This window comes from Egretta garzetta, unplaced genomic scaffold (assembly GCF_000687185.1).
Source record: "Egretta garzetta isolate BGI_Z169 unplaced genomic scaffold, ASM68718v1 scaffold79, whole genome shotgun sequence".
NCBI lineage: Eukaryota > Metazoa > Chordata > Aves > Pelecaniformes > Ardeidae > Egretta > Egretta garzetta.
Genome location: NW_009260791.1, coordinates 6,036,516 through 6,060,873, shown reverse-complemented (window position 1 = coordinate 6,060,873; position 24,358 = coordinate 6,036,516). Strand labels below are relative to the sequence as shown.

The window sequence follows — 24,358 nt, the reverse complement described above, 5'->3', positions numbered from 1 at the left end:
GGGGTGCCGCGGCTGCCGGCGGTCTCCGGAGGGAAAGGCCCGGGGGCCTGGCCCAGAGACGGCACCTTCATTCAGTGTTTCGGGAAGAGCCGCTCGGACCATGGGCCGGGTCACTGCACGTGCGACGGAAGGAGCAGCATTAAAAGACAGGCGGGTGACTTGGGGGAAAGCAAGGAAGGATAACCCTCCCGAGGGCGTTTCTCCTGACTGTACTGAGCCGGACGGGGCTCTGAACATGGAGCATTTTATCTCTAGCCCACCCAAGTGGAGGGGAGGATTGTCGGTACTACACGGCTCTGCTCCCCACGTTCGTGTGACTGAAAGCCGAGAGATCCTAAACATGCAGGATCTCGACCTGCAATATGTATGGGCAGGCAGCCTGTGTTGCGGTCACTCAGCTGTCTCTTCCCCCAAAACACCTGAACTGCGAGTAGTACCTTGGTGGAAACCTGCGAACCGGTGTTTGTCAGCATGCGTGCTGTGTGTGTATGTCGGTATATACACATTCATCCTGGGCTGCGTGAGGTACGCGGGGCCTTTCCCCCTTTCTCCATTACTAGACGCCACCACGCTGACCCAATGAGCCGCTGTGTTTCCAGTCTCCTTTCTTGAGTTCCATCCTGCCCTCTGTATGCAGAATTCAAGACTGAGTTGCATTCCTGAAGATTCAAAATTTGGCCCATCAGCCTTGAAGTCGCTAACCTGGAGCCACGTAAACCCTCGGCTCCTTACGTCCATGCGTTCAGGAATCCCCACCACCGCTCAGCTGCAAACAGCAAGTCTGTTTGTTCGACTCAACTCGTTTTTCCCCAGCTGATGGCCACGCGTTTACTCTTCCTGCCTGTTCGGTGCCAGCAGTGTGGGGCCCAGGAAGGAGCACCTTCATGGCGCAGTTGCATTTAAAGAGTCAGCCGCTACCAAATTCAGTTTTCAAATACAATACACACTGCTTTTTGATCAAGCAAGTAATTAGTTAGGACAGGTGAAAGTTTGTTAGGGGAATTAATCCTTTTAGGATTAATTAACCCTCTTGGTTAACTCTCAAGACACAGTTTTATGGTCAGCTTAAACCAACGTAAGTCCACGCGAATGCCTTGACAGCCTCGTTTCTGGGCATCTGCTGCTTTTGCGCAGCTGAGCAGACTGGGGTGGACTTACGTGGCTTCAGATCCTCATCGTCAGAGTGGTTTAATGTATCCCAAAACGGCCTGTGTTACGCTGCAGCATGTCATGGCACGCTGCGTGAGACACGTGCCCCTCTCAGTGTCCTAACCGGAGGTCTGCGTCCTTGCGGCCGTACAGAATGTCGGGAGGCCACTGTGGCAAACAGCAGCGTGGGGGTTCCTTCGCCTTTGTAAGCCGACGTAGCCGCGCACATGCGCCGTCCGTCCTGCGGTGCCAGTGACCACAGGCACTGCCGTGGGCCCAGCAGGCTCCTAACGCCGGTGCAATACCATGAAGCTGCTGCGTGTGAGTGCCCTAATCTCGTGCCCTTGCAGTGCACCCTCAGCTGCCCACACAGGGCCTCTGTGCTGCACATCCCAGGCTCGTAGAAGGGAAGGTGGAGGAAGAGTTACCAGCTCCAGAGTTGCACGGCCAGGTAGATGCTCCAGGGATGACAACTCCAAAACTGTGCATGACTCACCCTCCATCTTCACTACCATGGAAACCGAATAGTGACTCAGAAGGGCTTGTTATTCTCCTCACCTCGCAAGGTGCGTACCTGAGGCACCCGGGCACGCAGGGCGGCTGCTGCTGCACATCGCTGACTGGTACCCAGCAGTTGTCAGAGTGCAGAAGCAGAAGGGCTGGAGAAGGAGTATTGTATGACTTTGTAGAAATCTCTGAGAAAGAAATGAGCTTACCAGAATCGGAGAGCATTTCTCAGGGGTGAAAAGCAGGGCACAGGTAAACAGAAAGGGGCTTCTAATTTTCAAGAAAATGAACAACAGACTCCCGGTGACTGTGGCAATGAGAGAAGGAACTTGTGATGGAGCCTGGTGGAGACCACAGAAATGGCCAGCATCCAGCCAAGAGCAATAATGACCAAGCAAATCTTACTGCTGGAGCACACGCAGACAAAGCTGGTTCCCCACCTTGGCATCTCGCTGCGCACAGGAAGCATCGAGTTTCACTACCCTTGTGCCACAAGACCTGCATCCCACCAGGCACCACCGAAATAGCCCTATGATTCAGAGAGCCCGGCAGCAGCAGCACTAAAAGCTTTGTGAACGATACCCTATGCGGACTGCGTGCCTCTGAGGAAGCCCTCCAAGCCTCCCCTCACCCTCCATGGATGGAAGAAATGACTCACCGTGAAGCAGAAGGCACTGTTCGTTTGGATTCAGCTCCTGGATGTTCATTAGTGCAAAGTGATTATAATGGACTACGTTGCCTTATGCATTGAAGCTCTCTGAAGTCATCGTCCTTTCTTTTTTGTATCCTGCACATCCTCTTTGCTTCTCTGTCAGCGTCACTGAACTCAACGTGACCGTTTCAGCCTCATTTCCCCATGGAAGCAAGGCCTCTGCTTGGCCTGCTCGGGCATCCCCTCTCTCACCTGGGCTAGTCCTTGTCCCAGTGACTTTTTAACTTGTTAGCTTACTTGAGTTAAATCTGGCAGAAGGATAGAGGTCACAAAAGTAATTAAGATCCTTAATTAAGTGATTAAGTTTCATAAAATAATTCATTTGAGATAGAAGAAGGTGGGGCTGTGTGTCTGCCACTTCAACACAGGAACTTGTTGGTTTCCTCTAGGAGATACCAGGTCTCTTACAGCATAGCCGGATTACCTTCAGGAGGAGGACTACAATGGGAAAGCGGAGGGACTTGCTTTGGTGTACACTGAAGTAACAGAAAGTCTTCATACTGTTCAGTTAAAAAAATCAATCAGCCAAAAGAGAGAAATCCCTAGGAAACTGCATGTGATGAGATCTGTCACTCAGGGTGCTTCCTTTCCCTCTTTGCGCTTCTGCGTACCTCTGGAAAATGTCCAGATTCCCTCCAACAATTTTGTATTTTCCTTGGGGGTGCACAGCATGCCGGATAAAATCTGACTTCTTGTTGTGTATTAGAGAAAACCCCAGTGAAAGGCAAACACCGAGTTTTTATGTCTTTCCTTACACTGCGGATACATTTCTTTTAAAACAGGGTAAATGTATTTGACTGTGAGTAGCGGATGCTAGCACGATTTGCAGTGTCCCCCGTGTGCGCTAATCCCAAGAGCCTGCAGCGAGGGGCAGGATGCGTGGGCCAGCGCGGAACACGGATCCCCAGCAAGCCCCGCTGTCGGACCAGGAGACTGGGTGTCCCCCCACGGGAAGCTCCAGCTCCGCGTTCCTTGGCAGGGTCACTTCTGCTGGTTTAAGCAGCCTCTTCCACCGGTGTGGTCCCCAAGCCCCGCTGGGGCTCCGAGCGACCAGTGGATTGGGCAGGGGTGAGGGCTAGCGAGGTGCTGGCCCCTGCTGCCCGAGGAGTGGGGCCGTGCCTGCGGGCCTCGGCCAGCCCGTTGCGTCACCCCCGCCGGGCGCAACGTTCCTTCCTCGAGATTCCCTCGAGCTGTGATGCCGGCTCGAGTGCTGCGATACTTCGGTCGGTTTACGCAGCCCCTTTCCCTGCCAAGTGGAGCTGCCTTTCTGACCGTGCAGCGATGCGGCTGAAGAAGAGCCCCCCCGCTTTTTTTTTCTTTCCCCCTTGGAAAGCTCTTCAACCGTCCGCGTTCCCTGGCCGAGGTCACCTTACATCTGTACGCCGGGGAGCGGGCAGAGGGAGGCGAGGGGAAGCAGCGGCAGCGTGAGCCCAGTGTGGGTGCTGGAGGGGCGGCTTACATGCTTTTCGGGGCAGGGTGGAATTCCCCCCGCTCCCCCTCTGGCTCCCAGTGCCGTGCTGGTAAGCCACACGTGCCGGTGAATCATAACGCCGGGCAGCCGCGGCGGGCCTCTTGTTGGTCAACGGATAATAAAAGGGAGATTTAATTAAAATGTTATGTCTCGTAATGACATCATTTTAGGGATGGTATTTAAACATAACAAAAAAGGGAATAAAAATTCCTCCTGTGAGAGAAGCATGTAAACTGATGGCAGAAAAATGGCTAAACGGAACAAAGAATTCCCCTGAAATCTAAAGTACAGGGAAACTTTGCTCAGACTTATTAATAAAAGCAGAAGATAAAAGTTACTTTTAAGTCATTAGCACGTATTTGACATCCACAAACGTTTGCATGCTTATAGCACTAGAAAAAGTAACTCCTGTTTCCCCTGCTAGCTTTCGTAAATTCCTGTATGCCCTGCAAAATGCATTTTCCCCAGGAGCAGTTTCTTCCCAAGTCTCTCTTCTTGCTGCCTCTTGTCCGCAGCTGCGATAAATTTACAGCATAAGCTCAGCCGATTTATAGGATCAGCCACTGACTCATATCAATTATTCAATTTATTCACTTTTTTTTCCAGGCAACTTTCACTTCCATGGTAAAGACAGGGGTTTGGGTTGGTTTTTTTTTTCACTTGTAGCATTTTTATTCCAGGGTCTCAAAGCTCTTTATTAAAATCATTAATAAGTATAATAATGAGTATTACTTATCCTGTTCCATGGGCTGCCCGGGGTCACCCAGGAAGGCTGTGGCAAGCCGAGGCGCAGGGCCGGGGGGGCTTGTGATCCCCGTCCCTGCTTGAAACCCCAGACCGTCCTTCCTCCTGAGGAAGGGAACGCAGGTCAGGCTGAACAATTATTGTCTCGAAACCTCTGTTTCAAGCAAACAGCAAAGTCAGACTTTCCTTCTCAGTCAGCCTCCTCTGGCAACGCTAGGTTCGAGGAGTTCAATGTTGGCTGCTACCTCCAGCTACCGAGGTGTCAGGGAGATGCATAGATCTGTGCACACAGTGAAGCAGAACCCCGGCTGTATAGCAGACAGGGATGCAGTATGGTAAATCCTAGCTAAAGAGAGGAAATGTAAAGAGCAGCATCATTTTCTGGGAGCACGGTCGTTGCTGCGCATCGCGGAATAGTGCTTATTCCAGTGAAACGGCAAGAAGGGAGCCAAAGTGACCTTTAGAAAACCAGGCGTATACAGCTGACCTGTACGCTGGGTAAGTGGATTAGGGGAAGAGCTGCCAGAGCGCTTTGGAAGAGTAGGCTGTAACACTAAACAAGTCACAGATTATGTTATTTAATTACGCTAATAAAACAAAAAGTCCAGAAATGTTCCTCAAGCAGCCAAAAAGCCATGGCGTAATTTGCTAGATGTGTCGCTCACCTGGAAAAACCTCTTCTGGGTAATCCATTCCCTTTGCGCTCTCGTTCCCTGCGTGTAACTTTTTCCTATAAAATGAGCTAACGGCAGAGTTCCCTACAAGTGAAAATCTCTCACACTAAAAGCATGCCAGCCGTGAAACCGGTACGAACTAAAAACCAAAACATTTTCTGGTCCTGCCAGCTCATTTGCAGCTGAAGCACGCCGCTTTCAGTCTGGAACAGGTTACTCCGGCTAGCCGTGCCTGCAGCAGAGGAGCTGCTGCACGGAGGAGGGCACCGCACGGGAATCACGCCTGGGAGCTCCCACTCGGGCGCCTTTCCCGCAGCCCACGGCATCCACTCACAGCTGCAGACGAATCCAACAGCCTCCTACTCCTTCCTGGCACTACTCAAGGACACGCGTGTGAGTAAGCCAGAGGAGACGCTGTTAGTAGTTTTTGCCAGTTTCCGTCAGGAATTTCGAGCAGAACTGTAAGAGTGGGATGCCTAAGGTTAGCGGGGATGTTAATCAGCGCCGATGGTCCCAGGAGGTGCTTCTTCAACAGCAATTTCGCCCCTCACTAACCTCTTCAAGCTTATGGCAAAAATTCCCTGCCTTTGCCACCAGAAGCGAGCTGTCTGCTATTCCCACGGGTGTTCGGCACGGTCGTACACCTCGCTCGAGCTGCGCGTCCCTTACTGCTGCAACGTCCTTCTGCTACGCGCGTGCTTCAGTGGCATTCAGCAACTTTTGCTCTTTCTCCCACATCTTACAAATGGAGCCATAGTCCTTGCGCTGGCAGTCTCCAAGTTTCTCCCTCTAAGCTTAGGAAGTCAAATTCTGCTGCCTCTTACACGAGGATTTCAATGGAGTCGCCACAGCACAGAAGCAGATTTTTTTTTGTTTCTTTTTAGAATCAGAATGGAGATTAAAATGTGCTCTGTTTTCTTACTCTCTGCCGTGGCTCAACAGTTGATTCTTCGCCTGCTCGCAGTATGTAAAGTTTAGCACATAAATGTGATGAAATTTACTCAAAGAAGGAGTAAGGACAACAGTAGCATCACCAAAATGAAGTCCACATCTACAGCTTTCCTAGCAGTGGTTTCATCTTGTTTAGGTTTCTGAAAACTTCTTCAGCCACAGAGCAGCAACTCCTCTCAGCGGAGGAGCAGGACGGCTGGAAGGGGTAATTTCTTGAACGGCTTCAGCCTGGTTCACAGGAGGACGACGGCCAAAAGTTAGGATGCAGTCAGACATCCCAGCAGATGATACAGTTTGAACTGGTGCACCTCCAGGAAAAGGTGGCAGTGATTTCAGAAAGCTGTTTCCCTTCTGGATAGATGCATGTAGACCTTCAAGATGCTGGGGCTGGCTGGCACATAAGGGCTATAATGATACAACCTTGTTATGCTCTTCTTTACAGAAAAGCCCCCCAAAAAGTGCCCCCCACCCTGCCCCGAGACAGCCAGGACTCCTGGTGGGACAAGGAATCCATGTTTTCCTGTGGCTGGACAAGAGCAAAGCAGCACCATACACAGATTGCACACAGATTTCGGGCACTAATCCCAAGCCTTGCAGCCTTGGCCTGATTCAGCTACTAACCTTCATCGCGCCATGCTTCCCCTCCTACTGGGGTTATGTCATCGCGTTGGAATAAGGTCCTTGGAAAATGGACTGTTTCTAATCAGCAGCAGCGCTTCCATGACATTGTAGGTCTGATTTAAGGAGACCTCTTTGCAATACAAAAAATAATCACCAGGAAAGGATCAAATCCTGTCCAGGAGATGGAGGAAGCCATCACAAAAGTGCCAAGACAGGGGAGATTAATTTGCACGGCCTGTTTAGATTGGAGGTCGCAAAGGCCAGGCAAGAAGGAGGACAGAGGCTTTTGCTTCTGAAGTTTTAATTTAATAAAACCGCTCCAGAGATACCTAGGATTCGGTTTGCAACATCGCATCTGAAGGGAAGGGAATTCTGCTTGCTGAAGGTTGAACCCAAGGACTGGTTCTAAGGAACCTCTTAGAAGCAAAGACAGACAACTATGGCAACAAAAGCTGCACAAACTAAACTTACTCAAGCACTGCAGAGCCCCCTCACAAAGTTACGTCGCTTAAAAGGTTGATCTTCCCTTTTAAAACCGCTAAGTTTTTCTTTTTCAGATAGCAGTCTAAAAATAAAACATTCGCTAAGCCTAACATGCTAAATACATGAGTTGACATCACTTTCTGGGGGTTGAGGATGGGCTTTAGGATGCCTGGGGCACAAGGAATATTTATAACCGCTGCTGGATCGCGGGACCCGTCGGTCAGGGCGAAAGCGTCCTCCGGTGACAGCAGCGCTGCCGAGCGGTGCCAGGACTGCAGAGCCCAGCATGTGACCCCGCTGGTGGGACCCTCGCACGGGGACGCTCGCGAAAGGCAGCTGCGGGGCCCTGGCCCCGCTGGCAAATCCCCACGCTGCCCGAGTAATCACATGCAGCACTGCCATCCAAAACCCAAACGTTTCAGCATCCTGGCTCACATTTCTGCCGTTTCAAACGCGCCGGATCACAGCAGCCAGGCCACAGCACAACCCGTCCTTCCCTCTCCGAACTAATCTCATCTGTAAGGCGCTTTGAGGGGAAAAATAGGAAAGCACATAGATGATTCTGTACGTTCTTAGAGGACTGTTAATCTAGGAAATAGCTATACAAAGCCTAAGTAAATCGCACGGCACTGTTAACTCCGGCTGTACGCCGCGCCGGGGCAGCTCTGCGCTGCGCCGGGACGCTGGCGCGGTGGCACTCTGTTGCTAGAATAAAGCCCCTTTCTCTCGTGGTCCTTTGAAACCAATCTAAGAAAGGAAAGGCAGACAACTGTCAAGAAGAATAAGTGAAAGCTGATCTTCTGTGGGCAGCGGCCAGCGCTTTGGAGAGTATGCTGTCATGTAACATCCTTGTAGGAAACTTGGCCCAATCCAACATTTCTATCATCAAAAGCGAGTGACCTGAGCAGCTGGATGCGCTGGGTGAGCCGCGGGGAGGGCGCAGGCAGGGCGCCAGCGCTTGCTGCCCTCCTCCCCTCCTGGCAAAGGGCGAGGGACTCCCGCAGGGGGCCGACACCTCCTGCGATACCCAGAGCCTCTCGCAGGCCGTGGCTGATACGCTCCTGTGTTTGGAGGCCCAGAAAACATTTTTTTTTTTTTTTCCCTTCTTCTTTCATACCCAAGAAATTTTAAAGACAGAGTTGCACCTGGGAAAAAAAATTAATTTAAAATTAGTTTCAGCAATTTTCCAGAAAAGCAGCACTATGAACCCAGGAAACTGATGTATTATGGTGGAGAAACAAACCCAAAGTCAGCCTCAGTGCACTTTTTGGAAAACACACGCAGCCTGTGGCCTTCTGCCACTGAAAACCTTTCAGGTGTAGTTTGCATTGATGTTTAAGCATTTTAATGCACTCCAAATATTAAAGAGCATTAGTTTGGAAAAGTATCTGTTTGCCAGAGTGCAGCTGCGGGTGCATGGCTGAGGGTGGAGTGTTTCACCAACAGCAGTTCAAATTTGTTTGCTTACTTAAAAAATAAATCTGAGTTTAAATGCAGACCCAGCCACACATTGTCATGGAGCTCAGCCTGGTGGATGCTGCTGGGAGCCGGGGGAGGCAGGAGGAAGCTGGGCTTTGCTCCCCCAGCACCACTCATGGTCTCAGTAAATCAGAGTTTTACCAGTGCTTTCCCAGGTACTGGAGACGTACCTTTTAAAGATGTAGAAGTACAACGTTCATGAATAATAACCTTTATTTTGTTACTGCTGGAGCATCTCTCCTACGAGGAAAGGCTGAGGGAGCTGGGCTTGTTTAGCCTGAAAAAGAGAAGACTGAGAGGGGATCTCATAAATACTTAAAAATATCTCAAGGGTGGATGTCATGAGGACAGAGCCAGACTCTTCTTGGTGGTGCCCAGCGACAGGACAAGGGGCAATGGGCACAAACTGAAACATCAGAGGTTTCAGTTGAATATGAGGAAAAACTTCTTTACCTTGAGTGTGACAGAGCACTGAACAGGCTGCCCAGGGGGGTCTCTGGTGATATTCAAAGCCCGCCGGGATGAGGTCTGGGTCAACCTGCTCTGGGTGAACCTGCTTTCGCAGGGGGGTTGGACTAGATGATCTCTGAAGGTCCCTTCCAACCCCTGCCATTCTGTGATTTTAATAGTTGGTGGCTTACGCATACATCACAAACACAGATGTATTTCAGGGATGGTGCTGCTTCAGCATCCCTATTGGGAAACAGATGGGAAACAAGGTGATGGCTTTACTTCTCCATCTTTATAACGTCTGTGTTTTGCAGCACAGTATTTTTACCTTTTGTGTTTGACTTAATCCAAACATCTTCAAACCTGAGTGCTCCTGGAGCGACAGCAACCGAGCCGAACACCCCACAGAAAACTACCTGCAGGTCACCCAGACGCTAGCAATTTTTTTAGAGTGAGAAGGCTCTTGCAGAGTAGAGATGGTGCTTTGTAGCCTCAAGAAACGTTAGCTGATATTGTTGCAATCGCGATAACGATCCACGCTAGAGGCAATGTGATCAGTGTTGGATATTACTCATTTGAATACAAACAGAAGACCCAGGATTGTTGCAGTGTTAATTCAGTGGTTACATCATTCAAAAATCATAAAGCGCACGAGTAATCTCCTAAATCCTAAAGCACTAGATTACCAGTCCAGCAGCAAGATAATGTTGGGCAGGATGCTGGCATGGTCTGGTGTCCCCAGGGATCTGCTCCCTGCACATGTCCAGGGCAGAATCTCTGCTTCTGGACGCTGGTTGTTTCCGAGGTGGCAGGCAGGGGGCAGATGGCAGCCGGTGACTGCATCAAGTTGGGCTGTTCAGGGTCCAGCAATCTCTGCCCCCCTATAATTATACACACGAGTTCAGCCTCATTTTCAGCTGCTTCTTGCTGGTTTCTAATGCCCATAATTTGCTAAGATTATGCTAAGGTCATTTTCCTTTACTGTTAATACTAACATTTATGCATTCTCTCCTAGGATACTTAAAACTTCACCCTCCACACAGCAGCCCTCCAGCCCTGGGTGCAGGGGGTGGTGGCTTCAGCCCAAACCCTTCGCAGTGGAGAGCACTGGCTCACATCCGTTGCGCCATCTGCCAGACCAAAGCAGCTCAAGCTTTCCAGCATCGTCAAAGGTTTCCAGAAGTTAAAGTTGCAGCAGGTGAAGCTGACTCTGGATCATCAAGGTGATCACCTTGATCACCTAATGCAGGTGAAGGGACCTGGCACAACAGCTTCACCATATGGGTGCCCCTAGCTGAGACCTAAGCATGAACAGCAGGCATGGGCTTGACTGCAAGCGCCACACAAGGCTGCATCTTGCATTTGAACCAGGCCTTCTCCTTTTGACCCTGCCCTGCTTGGGTAGGAAGGGCAGCTTCCAGTAGCAGCAGCCTCTGTAGGGATTTGTCTTCTGGATCTTTTGGTGGCCAGGAAGTGAGCCAGTTGTCTCTGAGGGAACGCTGAGATTTCCTGGAAGAGAGAGTCCTTTGGGTTGGAGCCCAGTTCCTCCAAAGGAACTGGCCTCGTGGCATTAAAAGTTAGTTAAAAGCATCAGAAGAAGTTACCCAGGGTGATTACTCAGTAGTTCCTGAATGAGAGGGGCGGAATTTGCACAGTAGGAAGAACAGCTGGTGTAGCAGCCTCTGGCTACCTGCCAGGGCTAAGGTATATTGGAGCTACCATGAAGGGAGAGGGCTCTCACTGTTGGATCTTGTCAAAACGCTGCCTGGAGGGCAGATGCTGGACTTGGAGCTCAAGGAAGCCTAGTGCCCGTTTTCCTAAAGAGTCTGGTACAGCCTGATACAGCCTGATTAGTCAGGGCCTCTGTATCCGAGATGAAGCTGTTGACCTTATCCATTTCTGCACCTTTGCGCAACAGCTTTGGCTTGGAGCCCCCACGCAGATACTGCACATCCCTTACCCTGGTGGTAACTGCGCATGGGGTGGCCGATCCCGGCAAGACACGGTTTTGTTCTGGGGGAAGGGTAGACAAGGAGCACAAATCTCTCAGCCTAAGATGATGAAAGAGATATGAAGCAATCCCCCTTTTTCCAAAATTTGGGCGGGGGGTGTGTGTGTGTGTGTGTGTATAAACAGCCATAAAAAGACATCTTGACATAATTCAGAAAAAGCAGAGCTGAAAAAGCTGCAATGAAACAAAGACAAGGGGCAATGGGCACAAACTGAAGTATGACGTTTCAGTTGAGTATGAGGAAAAACTTCTTTACCTTGAGGGTGACAGAGCACTGGAACAGGCTGCCCAGGGGAGCTGTAGAGTCTCCTTCTCTGGAGATATTCAAAGCCCACCTGGATGACGTCCTGTGCAACCTGCTCTGGCTGAACCTGCTTTAGCAGGGGGGTTGGACTGGGTGATCTCCCAAACTGTTCCCACCTGCTCTACCCAAACTCAAAATTATAGTTACATGGCTGAGGGGAAGCTACTCAAGGAAATAACCTTGGGGAAAGAGCAATAGGAATGAACAGCTGGGAGTAGGTTGGGGACAGTAACAAAATTTAAATTGCATCTGCCACAGATGGACTTGTTCAGCTCACTGTACCCCCCACAAAAAAAAATACTCACATTAAAGTCAATGGGGACTATTCATATGAACAAGAGCTTGCACAACTGTTTGTGCAACCTGCTAGTCAGGACATTCGCATCCTCTTGGGACTGGACAGATGCAGGGATATCAAGTACAACCTACACCCTGCAAGGCAGCCTGCTGCTGCTCGCGTTCCTTACAGCATTTAGCATTCTTTGTGGTGGGAATGAGATACGCGTTTCATCTTGACAGGGGAGAGATGTCAGCTCTCAACAAGAAAAAGCTCGCACAGAAACATCGAAGTATGAACAGATATATCTAAACAATATCCCCCACTGTTCTGAGTTTTTTTAAGAACAAACAAAAATCCAACCCTTCAAACTGATCAGCCTCCCGTCTATCACCGTCCGTTCCCTGGGCTCAAGGGAATGCCCCTTCTTGCCACCTCTAGGGCAAGGTAAGCACTACAGTAGCAAAGAAAAGCCACAACTACAGAGCAAAGTAATTCAGGTCCGTAGCACGTACAGGTCTTAATGCTACACCATAAGCTAGCACAAACACGGAGAAGAGTTGCTGCAGCAGCAAACCTCATGTTTGTTTTTCCTACCCCCAAACTTCTGCTCCATGATGTTTTCTCAGAGCACGGCATACCTCCAGGTGTGCAAAACTGTTTTTAAAAGGGTTTTAAAGCTACTGACTGAGTTTAATAAATTTGAGTTTAATAAATTTAAATTAATAAATACTGAAAGAAGGATAGTTTAAAGCTACTGCCGATCAGCTAAACAAAGCTATGAGGTTTTACACTGTTAGAATAAAGATCCTCGTTAAAGAACCATACAACTTACACACATACTTCTTACATTACCCCTTACATACTGATGAACATTTGCATCACTCAGAGACCAGGTATTGCCACTGGCTGCAGCTGCCGAAAATGCTGCTTGGGGTACTCAAACCGAAGCCAAGTTCTGCTGTGTTCTTTCCAGCAACTTGTCCTAGTAAATTAACGGGGAAAACTGTGTAGCAGTGCAACTCAAAAGGAAATGCCAGAAGCTCAAAATACTTTGAAAAATGTGTCATTTTATTTGTACACTTCCAAAGTTGTACGTAGAAACTTATAGTACAGTCCTGTAAATTTACTCATTGCTAGAAGAACTGCCAGGGACAGAAAAAAGTATTTATTGATTGATCATCAAGTTAGAGGGGAATAAACAAAAAAAAAAAAAAAAAAAAAGACCAGAAAAAAAAATTTTAGAAGTTATGGAACTCTCTCTTTTTTTTTTTTTTTGTTTTTAATCCCCAAGTACAAATTTTATAAATACAAAACAAATTCACAAATTACTTTGAATGCTAAATAAATATCTACTTAATAAACTCAGACTGAATACCTCCAGCCAGCACTGGTACAGTACTTAAAAGATATGCAATTGTACTCATTCATGTGTAGTGTTGAGAAGATATGCTCAAACAAGTTTTAAACACACACACAGTTTCTTCAACTGTGCTACAGCAGAAGATTTTATCTGAGTTGATAAAGCCCTCAATACCACAGCTCCTACAAAATCTAGAGGATGAAACAAGGTCATTTGGTGCAGGAAAAAACAATGTACTTCTGGAAGATATTTGGACACATGAATGTATTAAAAATGTACAAAACCTCTGTAAACCAGTACTGTATCCAGTACATCTATCAAAATTATTAGACACTGAATAAAACTGTAGCAAAGGTAATCTTTCCTACGTTCTCCTGAGTGCTTAATATTACATTGAGAATATAGTGCAGGCCACACTTCAAGGTGGTTAAACAGTTGTTATTGCTTTATACAGGTATGACGACTGTGTGATTTAACATTTCATTTTAATGAACATAAGAGATTCCCTCAGAAAATCCTTTGGAAGGCAGAGGTTAGATTCGCGACTTCTTTGCCACGGGAGCGGCGTGGTCCACATTACCAGATGTGATCGGAAGTCCAAGCTTTTGAGCCTGAATGTGGAAGAAAGCCTGAAGTCTAGTTCCAGCTTTTGCTTCACTTGTGTTACGAGGGTTGTATTCAAAGCAGTTCGAAAACATCAGCTCAATGTCTTCAATGAATTCCGCTAGCAAATAAAAAGCAAATGAATTAATTTAGCGTGTCTCAAGTCATCAGAGCAGTATGATAAAGCAGTATGACACCACTGAACTAGTACAGTGATCCTACACAGAGCTGCAACACTAAAATGTCTTTACATGTGTGTCAAGTTTCTATCATGATATTAGTGAAGTGCCATGAAAACGTTCTTAAATTTCTCTGATTATCAACAAAGGAAATACAAATCGGGCAGTAACAACAGTACCTTTTCTAAATATTTCGTCAGTGTCACTCACTGACATCAAAGGCTGGAGAAATTACCAGCAGTTTCTCAGCTGCTCAACTCTTACCTGTCTGTAAATCATGTATTTTGGTAGTAAAAGGACTATGTTCAACAAATCTTACTTTAAAAATATTAGTAGATGCTCTTTAAAAACAAACACACACACCCCACCACAAAACATCAAAACAAATACAATTTCAGCTTTCTAATCCCCTGACACAGCTCTGGTTTAGGACAAGAATTTATTTTAAAGAGAAAGAACAGGGTCCATTACCTCTTTCAATAAATAATACTTACATGCTAACTTATATTCACATTTATTCACTTTTTCACGGATTATATTTAAGGCAATAGGTTTTTTGATGATATCATAGTAGTCTGGTACCTTTAAAAACACAAACAAACAAAAAAGAATGATTCATAGACAAACAAATGGAAACTTAAAATTCTACCTATGTAAAAAGTAAAGCAAATCACGCATTAGCAGAAAGCACTTTGGTCTTGTTTTTTAAATGAACAGAGGAGCCCCACGCAACCAGCTCCATTTCCTGAAGTGAATATTAGTTGTCAGGTATTGCTTTTCCATGTTTTATATCATTAAAGTAGCAGACCACAAAAACATTAGCCAGCAATTCAATGAATAAATCTAATCCTAAATACCCTACGAACAACTGTAAGGAAATTGCATGAGCATTACGGTGTTCCAGCGATTCCCATCTGTCAAGTGCAAAATTGTTTCCAAGATTTAAAAACTTTTCATTTTCCCGTAACATACTATAATATTAAAAGCTCCTTAATCGTGAGTAATGGCCATTTTTATTGCACTACCATTCACTGTCTTGCAGTCTGGCAAGAGAAATGAAATCCTGAGATTCCATTTAGTTGCATTGAAGAGAAAGTAGCGAACCTTTCTGTAGCAAGCGGGACACAGTATGCAAGTACCAGAGATAAACAGCCACTCACAACAGCGTTTGTGCGATAAAAGCCAGGGGAGGGAAAGGATTGCTTAACCCGTAAGGGCACTGATCTTTTGGATCACAGACTCTGAATTCCAGGTAAGCACCGAGCTTAGGCTGACAGTCTCACTCACAAAGTGGGGCAGGGAGGGGGGAAGATATCTGATCCAGATTTGACCTTGACTTTTTTTTTTTCCTTACAAGGAAAGATACCCACATGCACCATCGGGTATGGTTTAAAACCCAGTTCTTAGTTATGGCCTGTAACTTTACAACGTCAAGTGCAACCTGCAAATGAACCTAGAGAAAGCATTAGCAGAGAAACAGAATTAGCTTGACACACTTCTTCATTCCTTTCCCTTTAGGAGTGCTGTTTACATAAGTACTAAAAAGAAAGGTGATTTTCTCTTTCTGGCTTGCTCTGCACCGATCCTTCAATGTATTCTTTACACTGTCTTAAAGGCAGCAAATAGTTTAAGCCAAAATTTCTATCATGATGAAATAAATTTGGGTCACTCGGGTATGGATTTTTATTTCTGAAAGATACAGAGACTATCCCCTAGTGACTGATTCAGACAAACCGGCACGCACTGAATTCTAGCAGTTTCTTTTCAGGATCAAAACTAAGCTGAATTCTCCATCCCTCCTTAAGAAGCTTCCTCGCATTCACCGGATTCTTGCACTTTCCAGTATAATTCCAGACACCAGTCTGTTTCATTCAAAATTCCTCTCCTACTCCTCTTCTGCACTCACATCTTTCATTGGCATTTGGACATCGTTCTCCTTGTCCAGATACATAAATCCTCCCAGCTATCTGTGACTCTGAATTCACAGTTTCAAATCTTCATTTAACAGCTATCACTGTTAATTCTAATAGAGCATGTAAACAGTGAGCTCTACATCCTGCAAGAATCTCCAGAGGGCTTGGAGAGGACTGGCACTTTGTTAGGGCAGGACAGTTCCAGCAGTGCCTTACGACTGATAAACCAGCACAGCCTGCAGAAAAGCAGATGTGCTTTGGGAACTTCCATTGAAACACAAGCCTTTAAAGCAGCACTTACTTTGGGCACCTACTTCACCATCAAGTATTTTAAAGTCTAACCAGGAGGGAAATTAAATTAAGAACTAAGCTAAGAAATCATCTTTTTACTGCATTGTAGTTAACGTCAGAGTGAAGCTGTTCCTACCTTGTTGTTTCATTGCAGGTCTGTTCTCAAAATACCTTTGCATAAATTGGAGATTAATTCAACTAATTAATTAATTAATAACCATAAACTTACCTTTAGCAGTCCTATGCTCCATTTCTTTGTTTGGGTTTGGTTTTTTTTCTCCTCAAATCAAAGCATTTCATATTTTTAAATGCTTGATGGCAAGCACATTTCAAATTCTCCCAATACCACGCCAGTTGGGAAAGTTATTTCTAGCACCAAATATTTCAGCTGAAATGCGAGAGTTCTGCTGAATCCCCTTGCTTAGCTGTAACCTGCTCTTTGGGCAATGCTATAAAATCCCAAGTTTTACTGGCAGCAAACAGGATTCTCAACCATTATAATTCCCTCTACAGTTCTATCAGTTACCTGGATTTTGGAAACGAGTTTCATGAAAGGCCAGCTGTCATCATGTCGTACCAGTTCCACTACAAGCTGTTCAAAAGCTGAGAGTTCGTGGACTCCCCCCTGACGTCCTGAACTTCTCCTGTTCAATGAGGTCTGAGGAGATGATTCTGGAAAAAAACCCAACACCCCACCAGATAAAAATAAAAACCTGACAAGTAAAATAAAAAAAAAAAAAAATTTAAAAGAGTGAAACTCCATCATTCTTGGGTACTAAAAGTTTCAGGGCACAACTCATGTAGTTTGGCTTCAGGTATTAACAATACAACAGCCTTGTTATTAACCACTAAATGTCTCTCTTGCAGCACAAAATGCTAAGTACCAGGACTTAGCTGGGTTCCTCCTCCATTCTCCTTCACCGCATTAATTTTAGAAAGGATTTTTTCACCGATTTCAATTTTAAAACAATTTGTCAAACACTTAAAGAAAAGCCCTATTAGAGAAAAACAGAATAAGCCGCCTGCTCATAACTTTTACTTCCACAAAACCTCTATTCAGAGTGGTTTTATCTGCTTTCAAGAGTAGTCAGCAGGGTGGTTAGCGGCTAAGCCCAGAAACTCCCAATGGTGAAGGACAGAAATGGTGCAGAATACAAGGCTGCCACACTGGAGTGCAAGCTCTTTTACACTCTTCAGTCTCACACTGGGTCCTTTTTGTTTTTAAAAGGTTATTGTAGCTTTCCAAGTATTTCCCTACCATCGAACACTTGGCGATAGCTTAACAAGCAAGGACACCGTTAGCCCTATACCGGATAGGCAACATTTTTCTTCTGGTAGCAGTTTCTTGTACATGTATAGCCGCAATTCCACTATCTTGCCTATATCTACGTTCTTCACTGTTTAACTTTTTAATAAAACAAAACCATAAAAGCTAATAGTAAACATTTGCATGGGTTAAGGCATAAATATTACTTTCACATTTTCTATTTACTTACTAGCAATTGCTCTATATTGCGTGCAAATATGTTATTTCAAATATGGATATGATAAATGTCCTTGGCAAATTAAGTATTTGTTCTTTAGATGAACTGAGATGATTTTTTTTTTTTTTTTTTTTTTTTTTTTTTAAGGTTCACTTCTGCCACTGCAAAAGGAGGGATCTGTCTTGTTGGAAGTGGTAAAAATGCCTTCAACCACCACTTCCAGTCTCTTTGTTCTACCACACAAATATTTTTAGCAAGAAACAGAACATAGTTTTTGTTCTGGACAAACACATTTCTCTAACCTGTGGATTGTCGTTTCCTGCCTCTTCTCTTGGGTTCAGGAACAGGAAGAGAAAGCTTTGAAGCAGAAACTGGATACTTCCTAAGTCGTTCGTTTGGGTCTGCAGTATCCACAATTCTAAATCCGAGAGAGTTGGAAGGGTTGTTTTCCAGTGTGTTATCAGCACTCTTTCTTCCTCTTCGTCTTCTTCGAGGACTGAGTAATTCCACAAATACATCTGCTTGTAATGAACTTTGGCTCTGGCGAGTGGTCCGGCTATTAAGTCTTAAAGAAGGCTTTGTCACTGATGGAGGGGCTGATTTTACTTTTCTTAAACCCCTTCTGGTAACTTTAGATGAAGATTCAGTTTGCTTAGGTGTGCTTTGCTGACTCCGAGAACCAGATCTTGCCTGACGCTGGCTGTTCCGACTTGAGAACGGATTGTTGAGTTTGGCCGCTCTCATTTTTAATGGAAACTTGACCTGGGGTCTTCCTGGTTTTGCTGGGCTATAAAAAGTGAGTAATTGTATTTATTTATCCCAAAACTCCGTTCATCTCTTTTCCCTCAGTTTTCTAATTCAGCATTTAAACTCAACCATTCAAGGTTGAACCGGTAAGCAGCTGGCTTTCAAGCTGATGCAGTCATACAATTACCATTATCTTAAACACTGCTCTGAAGTCTCTTAATTAAATATTACATGGAGCACACACTTTAAAGTAATACTCTGAATTCTGATCACCCTTGCAGCTTGCGCATTAATTGGAGCACCAGCTATCAATTTCTTTAAATCACTTACTTATTTCTCACAGCAACTGTAACTACTAGGATTTCTGAACAATATCATCAGCTACATCAACAAACTGCAGTTCTAAAACACTAAGTATAACAGTTATGCTCTAGTCAAGGGCTTATAACTAATACTCAAGACACTCCCATTACAGGAGAGAAAGCAGATCCCAGACACAAATTTACTTCCCGAGGAGATGCAAGTTCTCTCCAACTACTGAATCCCACAGATCTATCAGAGCCACAAATAAACCTGCTTCAGTCAGTTCAAAAGACTGTATCAAAAAGAACAAAAATAATCTGAGATCAGGAGAGTTTCCTTCAACATTTATGCTCCTGGAATGTGTATCAAATCCATCACTTCACTGAAATTACCACATTAGATTATTTAGTTGTTTGGGGTTTTTTTTTTTTTGATTGGTTGGTTGGGAAGCAGGGGGGTGCTGGTGTGTTTTGGGTTGGGGTTTTTTTTTGTTCGTTTGTTTGTTTTAAACAGCTACTGCAGAAGTCCTCAAGTCCTCCCAGTGTCACATAGCCTCCAACGGATGACCTTGTCTTCCCTAATGTACCAATACTTATGTCTAGTCCCCCAAAATTAAAAATTGGACGAAGACAACTCCAGGTTTTCTTCAGAAAACCTTTTTAAACTCACTCCATGTTATATTCAAACAGTATGTACAGAACTGCAACTCTGATGGCCTTCTCTCACCCACCTGGGTGCCTAGGCTGGAGTTTTCACCCCGAGAAGCGAGTCTAAGTCCAGTGGATATAACTTTTGTTAATATTAAACTCATCAGTAAGAGCCAAATTCATGACAAGCTGTGAATTTTTTTTTTTTTAATAAAAATCTTTTGCAGACTAGATTTTCAGGATACGTGCTTATGTGAACAATTACTCCACCTAGTAATCAAGATACTTCAGTAGGAAACCACTTTAACAGATGTCTATTTACCTTATCTCATCTTCCTCTTGAGATTCATCCTCCTCGTCTTGCTCTTCTTCATAATGCTCTTCCTCACTTTGTCCCATTTCATCATAGTTTGCCTCTTCTCCTCCTTCTCCTAGTCGTTCAGCAGTCTCTTCATCACTTTCCACAGAAGGTCTCTGTCTGGAGGAGAGGCGTCTAGAGCGCTGTTTTGGTCGGCACTCTGGACAAAACCAGTCTCCTTCAGGAATGACCTAGAAACAGAAGGGGGAAAAAAAAAACCCCAAAACAAAAGAAAGCATTAGTAACATGCAATTAAGGCATAAGAACTTCTCAAGTTTTGTGTGAATAGGAAGAACTACTTTTTCCTCAGGTACCTTGAGCTTGGGCCTGATACAGTAAGTATGATAGCCTCGATCACAGCCATCACACAGCACCATGCTTTCTGCATCACCTTTCTTTCGACACACTTTACAGCGAGCATTGAGGATGGACTTTGACCAGATGACACTTCGATCCAACGTAGACAGATGAAGGAAGACTTGGGACAGGCTGGTAGAAGAAAGAAGTGATTCCCTCCAGCGATCCAAAACTGTTTTATAGGATCGTCCACCATCACTGGCATCTTCCATTAAAGAAGGGGATTTAAAACAAAAAAAAAAAAAAAAAAAAAAAAAAAAAAAGAAAAGAGAAAAGAAAAAGCAGGATAATCAAACTTCTTTTTCAAACATCCAGGTTATTCTACACTATGAGGTAAGGCTCTGACTTTCAAACAGATAGCAGTAGTAACTGGGATAATATTATAACCTTTGTCTTATCTCTTCAATACATAAATAGTTCCTTCTTAGTTTCCAAGCTGCTGGGCTGAAGCCGTAAGATTTTACTCTTCAATACCAATTCAGCTTACAACTCGCACATACACAGGGCACAAGTAAGACATAGAAGTCTTACTCAGATGTCAACCTGGAAACCTAACAATTTGATTCAATTTACAAAGTATACATAAAGATTACTTAAGATTGAAAAAAATGAAACAAAAAGCAAACCGAAACTCTCACACTCCCGATTTACTTTCCCTTGTACATACATTTTGGAATCCCAAAATATTTACACTTAAAGAAAGTGCTTGGCATTAAAAAGAGACTTCACCGGCAAAAACCAGCTTACAGGGCTCTTCTCACACGCACTTGCCCCTGCCCCAGTGTAGTCTAGCAGATGTTTTTGAGCCCTCTCCCCACACATCAATGCCTTTATTCCTGCCCTGCACTCTGCCTTCATAAGAACCCACGCGCCTGTGTGGTTAACCAGATTGGGTGACCGGTCTGGTTGAAATGTAATTGTTTTCTTGGTATTTTATAAGCAATGTAGCACACATGGATCTGTGGTACACACCTAGTGGCAAACCAAGTAAGACCTGGGATCCTACTTAAGTTAGAAATAAATGAGGGGGGAGCAGGGGTAAGAAATTATATTGTATTTTCAAACAGGTTTGGTTTGCAATCCAGGCCACTTGAGCAGCCATACAAATACACATGCAGAACAGCGAGGGGGGCAGCACGGAACAGGAATGAACAGCTGGGAATTACAGAACCAAACAGGCTGTTTGAGGAGCTAGGGAAACAAGAAGGTGTAAATTACACCCTGTGCTGCTGCTGAGCAGAAAGGGAATTTCTTTACAAATGTTGAAAGCTACTTCTTGCATTTTAAAGCAAGGAGGTTTATGGAGAAGAACCAAGACAGCAGATTATAGAAAAGTCCACAGATTTCCCTTGCAGAAGTGATAGTCCAGTTATTACTGTGTGATCCCCAGTTGACGGGCGATGCGCTCCAGTATGAAATGCCACCTTGCCTGCTGCACTGGTCACAGTGGGCACAGGAGCGGCCTACGAATCTCCCTGTCTACCACATGATTTCACCTCAGGAATAGGAAGAAAAAATATGTAATAACAAAAAAAAAAAAAAAAAAAAAAAAAAAAGAGAACACAAAAATGAGACTAATTGCTCTCCTGGCAAGGCCCTTCTGCCTTCTCATCAACTGGCTGCCAGGATTTGCCTAATCTTGCATAAATTTGCATTAGCAGCAAGCAGCACAAGAGAAGCTATGGGAGAAGGCAGAGGATAAACAGGCAACACAGCTTCATAAATAAAATGTAGCTACTCCTGAACTGCAAATACAAATCCAGATTCCCTAAAATTTTGCATTACTTCATCCTTAGGTTTCCTGTCTCAAGTTCAGTCTTACTAAGGATAGTGGACAAGGTCCCCTTCACAGCACTGCAGTATACCTCTCAATGGATTTTTTAAAATTCAGTAAGAAGAAAATTAAAACCGCTTGTCAGGACATTAGAATATACTGTGAGACCCTACTTCAGTTCTCAGTTCTGCTGCAGATTTCTACTATATCTCTGGCAAAACCACTTTATCTTAAATGTATATATAGTTTGGCAAGCATTCCTTTTGCTAGCAATGGCAGCTCGAGCACTATTACTTTTTTTTTTGGTGGTTATTTCTAGCCTGGATTGGTTCACTAATATAGTTCATCACACAACACAACAAATACTTGCACTGGCACTGCAGTTGCAACATAGAGACAGAAATTACTGACCACGACCTGCTTCAGCACGTCCTGCTGCTGAAAGAAACACGCCAAACGACACCCGCTGTTTCAGATCCCAATTTGTAAAATAAGAATAACGCTTTTTTCTTCCATCCATCATCTTTCTCATTTATATTGTTAACTTGGAGGGAGAAATGGCCTCTTGCTTTGTGTCTGAGCAGCTCTCCACTGCGCAGTGGGATACCCCTCTGTCAGCTAAGCCCTCCAAGCCTTGCTACAATGCAAATGAAGTTGTTTGACAGATCTATGCACTCATCTATCAATAGCTAATTGAGTTCAGGGAAGGGTTTTCCATAAGAAAATACAGTTCTTTATCTCTGGTTGCAGAAAAATTAAAAAAATATTTTTTTTTTTTTTTTAAATCTTTGAGCTGTATTTGTTTTACTACCCACGTTTAAACCTTTGGCTTCAATGTCTTTCAATGTAAGGAACTGGCTAAAAAGTTAAAGTTAACAAAAAAAAAGAAAACCTGATAAAATAGTCAATACTTTCTAATTGTTAGCAATACAAGTAACGTTTAAAATTTACCATCTCTCTGACTAGTCTTGTCTTCCACTCTCTTCCTCTTTTTATCCCCCCAGTGGTTCCTTTTATCATCTTCTGCATTACCTAACATTAAATTCATAAAGTTATTTCAAATACCTTTTTGAAGCATGGCGGATTATTTTTTTTAATTAATTTTTATAATCCATACTTGCATAGTCTGAAAATGTAACTAGAACAGTGGTTCCCAACATGTGCATGTGGAAAAAAGGTAGGCAGGGAAGGGTAAGAGGATAACGTGCATGGAGGAATCACACATCCCAGGATTTACTTTGACTCCACTACAGACAGAAGGCTTAAACTGAAAGCTCTTAAACCTACCCTCCCTTACCTTTCTGTCCATCTCCAGTACAAATGGCTAGAGGAGCAGCTTACTGACCACAGGTTTCTCTCTCAGCAAACAACTTGTCTGCTCTACGCTACCACAAACCTTCTAACATCTCAAAAATATAGCCAGCTTATGGGCACATTTCTCAAGGACCAAGAGCACTAGCTCGTCTGTCCATGTGAAACAATATCCTTGGGATATTTTTGTGCAGGAGTGTTCTTGAGTATTAAAATGATGAAATTACTCTCCCAGAAAGTAAGATCCATAGTAAGCTTCATCTGCTCCAAATGTAAGGTACCTTCTTTGACTGCCTTCTCTGAAAACAAAAATTCTTCATCAGGAAAAAAAAAGCACATTTCTACCTTTGCTGCCTCTGCTCACAAAACTCCACAGAGAAGTAATGGAAGCCCGTGAACAAAGCATGCATATATACTAATCCTATCCCAGTTCACTGCTAGAAGATGTCTGATGCTATTATGAGGAGGACAATTATAAATAGAAAAGGAAACAACTTCAGGAGTAGAGGAAGCAAAGAATAAAAATCTAGAAAGGAATGGAGCAAAGACAAGCAAAAAAGAGAGAAAAAGCTGTATTCATTTTTTTTTGTCCTGCAAGAAGTGCATGGCACAAGTTAAAAAGGAGGTGAGTGGTTCCCAGTATCAGTCACAAAGGTGCTCCCATGAATTAGAATCCAACCTTTCGTATGGAAATCTGAAGGATGCTTAATGACTGAAGTCCTGCACTAGTGCAGAAGGCAGTGGTTTTTTTTTTTCATGGCTGCCTCACTGAACTCCGGGGCAACCAAATCACTTCATCATTTTATACCTCAATTTTCACATCTATGCAATATGAATGATGAAACCTAGGTTTCCAATGCAAAGTATTTTGAAGTGTACAGAAGAGTAATTTATACTAAAAAAAGAAGCAAAATCCACAATAAAAATTGCGTGTATTTCTTTCCCCTCAAAGTTTTTTTTTAATCTGAGAAGCAGCAATTCAGAGTTTCCAACAAACAGCCATTAAAAAAATTTTTTTTCAGGAAAAACCATGTACTGCAAGCTATATCCCCCTTCTTGTGAGTCTCCCCAGACATTACCTTGGGGCTGGGCTGGACTGAAGGAAGAAAACCCAAATTCTCATAGCTAATGTGTAATGAAAGGATTTCTAAAACACAACTCATAATTAAGAAATGCACACAATTCATGTTACGTT

General features: G+C 44.4%; 2 protein-coding genes across 2 annotated transcripts in view; both read right to left on the bottom strand.

Moving 5' to 3' along the window:
- The window catches only part of CFL2 (cofilin 2), a 5,602-nt gene extending 5,496 nt beyond the window's left edge, over positions 1-106 (bottom strand). The window contains exon 1 of the mRNA XM_009646694.2: positions 100-106. Within this exon, the coding sequence (XP_009644989.2) occupies positions 100-102 (3 nt within the window). The 5' untranslated portion in view covers positions 103-106. The remainder of the gene's footprint in view (positions 1-99) is intronic.
- A 12,822-nt stretch (positions 107-12,928) lies between these two features.
- BAZ1A (bromodomain adjacent to zinc finger domain 1A) overlaps positions 12,929-24,358 on the bottom strand; it is a 57,981-nt gene continuing 46,551 nt past the window's right edge. The window contains exons 21-26 of the mRNA XM_035902042.1: positions 20,036-20,283; positions 19,686-19,912; positions 17,969-18,453; positions 16,709-16,854; positions 14,473-14,560; positions 12,929-13,920 (exon numbers count right to left, since the gene is read on the bottom strand). Coding sequence (XP_035757935.1) covers positions 13,730-13,920; positions 14,473-14,560; positions 16,709-16,854; positions 17,969-18,453; positions 19,686-19,912; positions 20,036-20,283 — 1,385 coding nt within the window. The 3' untranslated portion in view covers positions 12,929-13,729. The remainder of the gene's footprint in view (positions 13,921-14,472; positions 14,561-16,708; positions 16,855-17,968; positions 18,454-19,685; positions 19,913-20,035; positions 20,284-24,358) is intronic.